This window comes from Tympanuchus pallidicinctus, unplaced genomic scaffold, assembly GCF_026119805.1.
Source record: "Tympanuchus pallidicinctus isolate F22 unplaced genomic scaffold, pur_lepc_1.0 scaffold5, whole genome shotgun sequence".
NCBI classification, from domain to species: Eukaryota; Metazoa; Chordata; class Aves; order Galliformes; family Phasianidae; genus Tympanuchus; species Tympanuchus pallidicinctus.
In genome coordinates this window covers 19,968,244-19,979,159 of record NW_026294769.1, presented here as the reverse complement: position 1 = coordinate 19,979,159, position 10,916 = coordinate 19,968,244, and the positions used below count along the sequence as shown (strand labels likewise).

General features: G+C 39.0%; 1 protein-coding gene across 3 annotated transcripts in view; it reads left to right on the top strand.

Annotated features, from left to right (window-relative positions):
- Positions 1-10,403, top strand: part of TSHZ1 (teashirt zinc finger homeobox 1) — a 54,201-nt gene extending 43,798 nt beyond the window's left edge. For 2 of the 3 annotated variants that reach the window (XM_052704216.1, XM_052704218.1), the window contains exon 2: positions 5,774-10,403. In XM_052704216.1, the coding sequence (XP_052560176.1) occupies positions 5,774-8,964 (3,191 nt within the window). In that variant the 3' untranslated portion in view covers positions 8,965-10,403. The remainder of the gene's footprint in view (positions 1-5,773) is intronic. The other variant, XM_052704217.1, reaches the window with a different exon arrangement.
- Positions 10,404-10,916: the final 513 nt, after the last annotated feature.

Sequence of the window (10,916 nt, the reverse complement as noted above, 5' to 3'; positions counted from 1 at the left end):
AAATTATTTCTGACAAAGATTCCCTGCTCCAAATTAAACAAGCTCAAGGAGGTGGAGCATTTTCATGCAGAAAGAAAGTGAAACGTTGATGTTGGAAGTTAATGAATCTGGTAGCAGGGAGAACATTATTGAGACTGGATAATATGATCTAACAGCTTTCCCTCTTCTTATCCTCCCCGTAAAGAATGTATGGAAGTCAGTTACGTGGCATGATTCTAACATCTGTCCTACCCCATAATGGTAATTTGTATAAGTAATGGAAACAGGTTAAATACTTCCATTCTAATGTTGCCAGCAGGGATGAAAATGAACATTTCAATGAAATAATCTCGACAGAGCAGGGAGAGGAGGGGTCGATGGACTGATTCATCTCTAGCACTCTTTGGTGATCTGAACACTAATGAGAATGCTTGAATGTATAGTTTATCAGATAGAAGAGGAAGAGCAAGTAAATTTCTCAGATTAGAATCACTGTGAAAATATATCCACATGCAAACTGCTTCGTTCTCCAATTGCCAGCCTTGGCTAATAATTTGCAGCATTCATTTTAAGGGGATCAGAGAGAGAAGGGAAGGAGACGAAGAATCTTTGTGTTGGTTTTTAATGGGATGCCCTTAAGGGTTATCATTCAACCTGTGAGAAGCATGGAAGTTGTTATTGTTACTGTACCTTAGCTACTTTTTAAACCCATTGCATTAGAATTAGAAGGTGGGCAGTTCTAGGTTTGCCCCGTTTTGTTGCAACTATAAATGAAATACACAAACCTCTGTAGGAAGGCTATTTGGATGTCTGATAGTCTGTGCTACTCCTCAGCCATTGTCATAACTAAGCCATATTTTTCCACAGTAGTGACACTGTAATACACACATACACACAGACAGACTTGTAGCATCTGTGCCATAATTTTTTATGAACATTTGTATACACTAATATAGAAAATTCTCTAATCTTCCAGCAGGCGTGTTAACCTCTTACAGCGTGAGATGTTGGATTCTTTTGTAAATCTCTCACGACTGTGTGTTCTGGAAACGTAGCTGTAAATGCGTTGGTTTTTTTTTAATTTTTAATTTTTTTTTCCCCTCTCATTTTTCTGTGATGAGGAAGATGTGCCTTTTCACCCTTACTTTTCTGCCCATTTGCCAAGATGTGTTGCAGTATGCAGTGGAAGTCCCCCCCAGCTTGGGGTGCAGTTTGTGCAAGGTGACAGTGTGGGCTGCAGAAACTTCTGCAGCTGCTGTCTCCTGTTGGCTGGGTGTATGTTAGAAGCTGCAGAAATACATCTGTTGTAGAAAGAAGAATGGTGAATGTTCACACCATGCCACTATTGTTTAGATCCAGGGTAGGCCCCGATTTAGCAAAGAATTTTAGACCTAAACCTGCTCCTGTTTGCTGAGGCTGTGAAATATGTATTTCAGTGAAACCGATTGCACTGTTCAATTGCTTTACCGAATCATGACCTTCAATACTTAGGTATTTCTTCTGCATAAAATCATCTGTTTTGATTATTTAAAATCAAGCCTCAAAGAGTTTGCTACATTTAATTTTGCAGACCGTTAAAAACAAATGCAGTCATTACTTTTTGCCCTTTTCAACATAATTCAGTCAATTCTGAGACCCTATTTGAATTGAAAAGAAAACCTCCGTAGAGACAGATTCCTCCAAAAGCACCAGTTTGGGGTCACAAAAGGATTTTACGTGAGAACATTTATGCTTTTAACCACATCCCTTACACTTTGGATCTGTGTCTGCTTTTTCAAACAATGGCTGTATATTTATAGTGTAAATATTTTCACTGAAGCAAACACAATGTGCGGTGCTACTCACATGTACGATATATAGCGTCTCATGTCCACTTAGATTAGAATGCACAGCTTTTAACACTGTTCAAAGATGACAGTATATCTGTGGGGAAGCACTGACATCCAGAAGGCACATTTCATAGGAAAAAAAAAATATTAGCAATGTTTAATAAGAAGAAAAGAACACAAACTGCTCCTTCTGTTTTTCGGCTGTCTGAAATTTGAAGGTTTTCCCTCTTTTCAAATGTGCATTTCCCTGAGTCTGTGACTGCATGAATAAGAAGGAATAGAAAAGCTGACATTATACTCTGCAGTGTCTTCTGCATTGGATATAGTTTTTGTTGAGAGTGGTCCCTGCTGTATCTGCTCTTGGTATTTCGGTGCAGTTTCGGGGCATGTGTGAACCAGCAGTCTCTGCAGATGTAGGAATACCTGAAGAAGATTGCTGAGCATTTCTTGGTCACAGAAGGACGCTGTCTGAAGGCCATTACAGTTTAGAGAGAGAATCTGAACATCCCACTCTTTTATTTGGTGTTGAATGATATTGCTCGTCTCCACGAGTAATAGAATAGAAGCGTCTTTAAGGTTTTAAATTCTGAAGCTTACTTTCGTAAGACTTCTGTGAGAATTTTAGTGGAGCAAACACGTTTTTACAAATTAACATTCTTCATTTTGTAAGCTTTCGAATTGCCTCTAAAAGAAACCTTTTCAGTTCGAGAATTGCAAAAAAACTGACCTTGCAAAATACCATATGTTGATTATGCTGCTATTGCTCTTACAAACATTATAAGTCAGGAATGAAAAGATACTGCGTGTATCCTATCCTATGGTAACTAAAGGAGTTAAACAGTTTTTTTTTTTTTTTTTTTTTTTAATTACAGTGATAGAAATTAAACATTTTAGGTAAATTGCTTTTTTTCCTTTGTAAAGAAGCATTATTGCTTTGCATTATTTCAGATAACTGCCCAGATATGTGGGTGTATGCGTCATGTAAATTCATTTTTCTTTCAGAATCTGGCTTAAATTCTGGAACCATAGAATGTCACAGTCTTAGCCAATTGCGTGTTCTTAACTCTTACACTGCAGTATATATTGGTAAGGGAGAGAACTCAGTCGTGCAGTATTCTCAGCAGAACCTGAGACCAGAAAAGCAACTGAAAGGTGGATATTTCAGCCCAAAACTCTGTTCCTTTGCTTTGACAGTTGAACAGCAACCTTTTGTGTAGTTTTAATGTGTATTGTGCGGTTCAACTCCTTTTATTTTTGTGGTAAAGAAACCTTTTCACCAAATGCAGAAGTACCAGAATGCACACCATTGTAAATAAATGAAGGAAAATAACAGATACACCACTGGCTCAACTGGTTTCTGCTTAAGCAGGTATTTAGCTGCTTATACGTCGCAGTTATAAAAATATGGATTTATGCAATTTGGAATTAAACAAGAAGATGCTAGCAGATAATTCACATGGATTTTTATAATCTATCATCCATAGCAACATTCAGCATCTTATGCAGTTTCCTACATGTGTTTATTAAAAATATTGGAATATGAAAATGAGAAAAAATTGGCATAGTTCCACTGAGGTTAGTAAGAGGATAGCTCTTCATAAAAGCTAAGAATATGGGCTCTGTCAGCTTGCAGTTTCTAATTGGTGACTGTCTGCTGATCATTACTAGGGTGGGTTTTTTTAAAGAAGAATGCCAGATGGTAACTGTCCATTTTTATGCATTTAGGCTTTTTAGAGGTTTTTTATTTTATTTTATTTAAAAGTCATTTCAGAAGCAAAACCTACATTTTATAATTGTTATTTACCTTTCTGAACTTAAAAATCTCTTTTCTTTTGCTGCTGGAAATGACTGACAACAGGTGTGTTTAATGGGAGAGATCTTATAAGAGATCTTATGCTGTAGCTGTGGGAGTGAATTCTACTTGCATGCCTAGAATTTAGAACTGCAGAGGTGCTGTAGTGCTCAAATGCACACAGTTTATGAACAGCAACGTTACTGCAACGCTGAGACTCTGATTGATTTCTTAGTTCTCTGACTATTTCTGTGTTTTATTCTTTTATTTTATGCACAAAGTGCATTTTTAAAAGAATATTTTTTCCACTTTTCTAATGCTTTTCTGACGTCTTTCTGGCCTTTTGCTCCAGGGTGATTTCTCCAGTGTCTCTCTGTTGTGCTTGGTATTCACTAGTCTTTTAAATATATCAGAGAACACCTGAGGCTGAGGCAATCTGTAAAGAATTGTGCCATGCTTAACATTTTAAAAACTAATTATTTACTGGGGAAAAAAAAAAAAAAAAAAAAAAGATGCTTAGAGGACAAATGAAAGGTGTAGTGGGCATCTTAAGGTTCAGCACTATCCTAATTCTTGATGGGCTACTTTTCCATTTTATCTTAAGACTCTCAGACTAGAGTACTTAAAGGCTGCATCAACTGCTATTGCAAAGTTGGATGCAGAATGCAATGCTGGCTGTAACACCATTACCTTCCTAAAAATTTCAGAAACTATTCAGAAAGTGTTCATATTAGATTTAGAGAAGACTCTTAATTTTATTTTATTTTTTTCAGAAAAGAATAAGTTAGCAACTGTGTACTAAAAGAAGCTCAGCTGGTACTTATATACCCCTCTTTCCCAGTTCAGCAAGGCCTCAGCTTTGTTAACATGGTAATACCTGTTTTCTTCAGATTGCGTAATAGCAGAAGTACCTTTTTTCTGACTTTCTTTCAATATTATGTGTTGGCAGGATGTAGCCCACTTTTCTGCATTGCTTTCTGCACAGTTCACCTGAAATGGAGGCAGTTTTTGCTTCAGAGCTGTTCACAATCTATGTTTTCTACCTTGACGTGTACAAATGATCTGCATTCCGTTATCACAGTGATTTTTTAAGCTTCTTTTACAAAACTGAAGGGAAATGTGTACAAGTATGTTTTCTGATTTGCAATGAAAGTGTACATTTATCACTTAGGTACATGTAAGCCACTTCTGTGAATTGGGCCCTTGGAGTAAATGTGTTTTGATGTAATGGCCATCTGCTCATGAATATCACATTTGCTAGTTTAAAAAATAGTTTTAAACAGATAAAAACATAGGTTGGTAAGATTGTATAGTTTCACCAGGTGGCAATAAAATAGCAAAGTTTGATCTTTAAAATAAGTCAATAATGAAGCTGGGAGGGAGGCTTCAAGGTTTTTTTGTTTTGTTTTGATTTTGTTGTCATTGCTTTTAAAAATTCCTCTCTACCACTTACTTTTAGTTGCTGACTGCTGTTTTCAAAATGGTAAACGCAGAATCCACATCAGATCATAACAGGAGGCAAAGTATATCCTTGCCATTTAGAACCAGCCATGGTCTCGCTTCCCTTTTCACCTTGTAAAAATGACATCTGTTCAGCTCACAAATGGACCAAGTACAACCAGTCATCAGGAGGCCCTGGAACAACCGATCAGACATGCTTGCCCAGTGCAGCTCCATTAGAGTCAGGTGTCGGTGACACAGAAATGACCCTCGATGCTGTAGCGAAAGCTGCTTTGCCAAAAAAGACAGCCTAGATGTGATGGAGTTGATCAAGCCAATGGTTCTGATAGTATAGGTCCATGGATCAACTATTTTATATACCTATGACAGTAAATACAGTTCAGGGCCAGGGCATTTTTCAAGTCACTTTGAGCTGATTTAGTAGGTTCTTTGATTGATTTTGATTTCAATATTTTTTATGATATGATATAATATGATATCCAGGTCATCTTGGAGCATAGTTAGTAAGAAAGATACTATCAAACTGTAACCAGGACTATAGCATGATGGAATGTGTAAGCAATGGTGAGTTTGGTTTCTGGATATATCATTAAAATTTGTCTTTATGGTTACTGCTTTTAGTACAGAAGACAGCAGCGATGTAAAAAGTGCGTGTTCAGTAACTTTGTCTTGTGTTTTTTTTCTCTTTCTTTTTCCTCCTCCTGTATTTTAGCATATGTTCCTGAGGAGGAATTGAAAGCAGCAGAAATAGATGAAGACAGCGTGGAAGATGATGGGCTGTCTCTGGACATCCAGGAGAATGAGTATTTGTGCAATGAAGAAACGGAGATCAAAGAGGCTCAAAGCTACCAGAACTCCCCAGTCAGCACTGCAACTAATCAGGATGCAGGCTATGGATCGCCGTTTAGTGAAAACAGCGATCAGCTGGCCCATTTCAAAAGCACTTCCTCTAAAGAAGAGAAAGAAGATCCTCAGTGCACAGACAATGTTTCCTATCCACAGGACAGCTTGGCACAAATAAAAGCTGTGTATGCAAATTTGCTTTCAGAGACTTGCTGGTCCAGTTTAGCTTTGGACTTAAAGAAATCCAATCCAACCACCAGCAACAATGGAATCAGCCAGAACGAAAACACCACCAGTACTGACACCAATGTCAGTTCCCAGAGTACTGGTACTACCAGTACCAACACTAGTACCAGTACAACTACCAGTAATACTAGCAACAGCAGTAGTAACAGTAACAGCGGTGGCTCAGGTTATGACTGGCATCAAGCTGCGTTAGCTAAAACATTGCAGCAGACCTCATCGTATGGACTTCTCCCAGAGCCTAGTCTTTTCAGCACAGTACAGCTTTACCGGCAGAATAATAAACTTTATGGGTCCGTGTTCACCGGTGCTAGTAAGTTCCGATGCAAAGACTGCAGTGCAGCCTATGACACACTGGTGGAGCTAACAGTGCACATGAATGAAACTGGACATTATCGTGATGACAACAGAGATAAAGAAGCTGATAAGACCAAGCGGTGGTCAAAGCCAAGAAAACGATCGCTTATGGAAATGGAAGGCAAAGAGGATGCTCAAAAAGTGCTGAAGTGCATGTACTGTGGGCATTCATTTGAGTCCCTGCAAGACCTCAGTGTCCATATGATAAAAACAAAGCATTACCAGAAAGTGCCTCTGAAGGAGCCAGTACCAGCCATCACTAAATTGGTCCCTTCTACCAAAAAGCGAGCACTTCAGGACTTAGCTTCACCTTGCTCACCTGAGCCAACAGGGATCGCTGCAGAAGCTTCACTAGCCGAGTCTGCAAAGGATCAGAAAACTGCCAACCCCTACGTGACTCCAAACAATCGCTATGGCTATCAAAATGGTGCTAGCTACACTTGGCAGTTTGAGGCACGCAAAGCCCAGATACTGAAATGCATGGAATGTGGCAGTTCCCATGACACTTTGCAGCAGCTCACTGCTCACATGATGGTTACTGGTCATTTTTTGAAGGTGACCAATTCTGCTTCCAAAAAAGGTAAACAGCTGGTACTGGACCCTGTGGTGGAAGAGAAGATACAATCTATACCTCTTCCACCTACCACCCACACAAGGCTTCCAGCCTCCAGCGTTAAAAAGCAGCCAGATTCCCCAGTGGGCTCCACAAACTCGGAGGAAAAGAAAGACCCAGAGAAGGAAAAAGTGGTGGTTGGTGAAACAGAGAAAAAGATTAAAGAAGAGAATGAGGACTCTACAGAGAAATTTGAGCCAACAGCTTTGTACCAGTACCTCAGAGAGGAGGATCTAGACGATAGTCCTAAAGGTGGAATAGACATATTAAAATCCCTTGAGAACACGGTGACAACAGCTATCAGCAAAGCTCAGAATGGCGCACCTTCCTGGGGGGGATATCCCAGTATTCATGCAGCCTACCAACTCCCAGGCACAGTCAAACCCCTTCAGACCACTGTGCAGAGTGTTCAAATGCAGCCGTCTTATGCCAGCAGCGTAAAATCACTCTCTTCAGAACACAATGCGCTCATCCATTCCCCAGGCAATCTCACACCCCCACCTCACAAGAGCAATGTATCCGCTATGGAAGAGCTGGTCGAGAAAGTTACAGGTAAAATCAATGTGAAGAAGGAAGAAAAGCCTTTGGAGAAAGAGAAGAGTTCTCCAGTCAAACCCCTGTCACCTGTTGCTAAAGAAAACAAAGACTTTCCCAAATCGGAAGAAATAAATAACAAACAGCAGCAGAAGAAGATCTCTGAGACAGAAGTTCAGAAGGTGAAAAAGGATAGTCCAGCCGAAGCACATACTCCAAATGGTACAGAGCCACTTAAAACAAAGGTTGCAAATGGCTGTAACAATTTAGGAATCATCACAGATCATTCACCTGAGCCATCCTTCATTAATCCCTTGAGCGCTTTACAGTCCATTATGAATACCCACTTAGGCAAAATATCCAAGCCAGTAAGCCCCTCTCTGGACCCTTTGGCCATGCTGTACAAAATTAGTAACAGCATGTTGGACAAACCCATTTACCCAACCACTCCGGTCAAGCAGGCTGATGCTATCGACCGATATTACTATGAGAACAGTGATCAGCCTATTGATTTAACTAAGTCCAAAAACAAACCTCTTGTTTCCAGTGTTGCTGACTCTGCCTCATCTCCACTAAGAGAGAGTGCCCTGTTGGATATTTCTGATATGGTGAAGAACCTCACAGGGCGTTTGACGCCCAAATCTTCGACTCCATCCACGGTGTCAGAGAAGTCAGATGCCGATGGGAGCAGCTTTGAGGAAGCTCTGGATGAACTGTCGCCAATACACAAGAGGAAGGGCAGGCAGTCCAACTGGAATCCTCAACATCTTCTGATCCTTCAAGCCCAGTTTGCTTCCAGCTTGAGGGAGACCTCAGAAGGCAAATACATTATGTCGGACCTCGGTCCACAAGAGCGGGTACACATCTCTAAGTTTACTGGTCTTTCCATGACCACAATTAGCCACTGGCTGGCAAATGTGAAGTATCAGCTAAGAAGGACAGGTGGAACTAAATTTTTAAAGAATCTGGACACAGGACATCCTGTTTTCTTTTGCAATGATTGTGCCTCTCAGTTCAGGACTGCTTCTACATACATAAGTCACTTAGAGACACATCTAGGGTTTAGTTTGAAGGATCTGTCAAAGTTGCCACTTAATCAGATTCAAGAACAGCAGAATGTTTCAAAAGTCCTCACAAACAAGACTTTGGGCTCACTTGGAATAGCTGAGGAGGACTTAGGCTCCACATTCCAGTGTAAGCTCTGTAACCGAACTTTTGCAAGCAAGCATGCAGTCAAACTGCACCTTAGTAAAACACATGGCAAATCCCCAGAGGACCATCTGATCTATGTAACTGAGTTAGAAAAACAATAGTGTCCAGGTAAGCAGCCAGGTATGCAAGTGACCACAGGAACATTGCACTAAACTTCTTCATAGTACTGCACTAGGCCTGACCTGAGCCTCTGAAATCAGTCTTATTTTTGTTGCTGAACTGCCTATCTGGACCTTGGTTTTTCTTACACTTATTTTGTAGTTATATTTATATGCTCTTTGTCTGATCTGTGCATGGTTATTTTTTGTTTCTGCTTTTATTTTTTTGTGAGTCAAAGTCTGACCTTTATTTTCAACATCTGTCCTTGATGTTAAGCTATCTTTTGTAGAATATAGTGGGAGACGCTATTGAGAGACATTAATTTAGCCGTAAAGAAAGACACAAAGAACAATGATAAAGAGACATCCTAAAATTACAAAGTTGCCATGACAATAAAGGTCACAGAACCTGGTAGTGTCAAGTTTTAACCCTCTGAGAACTGTAATAGCATTTCTGTGCCTTTCCCAGTGACTGAATGAGTAAATAAGGAGAAATGAAACAAAAGACTTCAAGGCATTTCGTTCAAATAAAATGTGTGTCAGAAACAGAACTTTTTTTTTTTTTTTTTTAAATGAATGAGCTTCTTTTTTTTTTTTTTTTTTTAATGCAGAACTGGTTTGTGAAGAAATTGTGCATGCAGTCCTTGGAAGAAGGAGAGCTGTGTAGTACTCAAGGGGTTAGGAAGCCACAACTGTATAAGTTAAATAATGATTAAAAAGGAAAACAAATTGCCACTATGCCCAAACCCTCTGGATGCTGAGAATTGCCACTTTTTTGGCAAAAAAAAAAAAAAAAAAAAAAAAAAAGTAAAAAAAAAAAGAAGTATGCAAGCTGTTATTTAAAACAAATGTAAAAATGCTCTTTTATTTCTTTTTTTTTTTTTTTTTTTTTTTTTCCCTGTAAAATACTGCAGTTTATAGTTATTTACAAATGTTAAGCTTTGGTACAAGCTGACCTTTCTATAGTGTGCTGCATTAGTAAATGAAAACAAAAAAAAATGGGGCAAATGTTGAATTCTGTTCCTTGTAAATTGCCAGCATCAGCTTAAAAAATACATGTTACATATCGTACCATTTTAAACTGTTCAACTTTCTTTGTACCTTCTGGCTGTATGCTTTCTCTTTTAACTTTTTATATTGTCATTTTATATTCAATTTCTGTGTATATAATGTAAAACCACACTTTTTGAATAAAATTTAGTTCCTGCAGCTTGATATAAATAGAGAAATTTTACTGGCACCTGCATCTTTCCAGATGCATGTACTTAAAGGAACTATCTGACAAAAATAAATAAATAAATAAAAATAAAGCAAGCAATGCACTATGAATTATACATTTTGATGTTTTATCATTAATATTGTACAGTACATTTTGGTTCACACAATTAAATCCACTGTTTTCTCAAGTGTAAAATAAACCCACATGCAGTTCTTGATTTACATACATTGTCATGTCGTCATTATTTTGCCTTTGAGGTGTTATTCCAGCAGTAAGAGTTTATGTAATCAACCAGCAAACATCTATTCAAACTAATCTCTCATGATCTGTGTGCTGACGTGCTTCATTCTAAGCTGTAATGCTAATAAGTTCTTAAAGGAGATTTGCTGTGGATGCATACCTGGCAAGGTACGGAAGAGGTGGGGCTCCATCCATTTGCAGCAGGCACTCTGTTCTGCTCTGAAGTGTAAGGAAGGCTGCAAAGGTTTCTGCTAGTTAATTTTCCTGTGCTGTGTGACCGTACTTGTAATTATTTTTTGTGTGCGTTCAAAGGCCATCTCCCCCCTTCTTTCTGAGGGAAAACACGTTTTGATTTCAACTGATACACGGTAAGACGCTGTGGCTTCTGCCACTCTAGTCTGCTGAATACTGTGGTTCTTGCCTTTCTGGCAGCAGTGAAGACCTCTGAGGCTTTGACACTAGTTTGTACTTACAGTACAAGAAGACAGACCTGTGT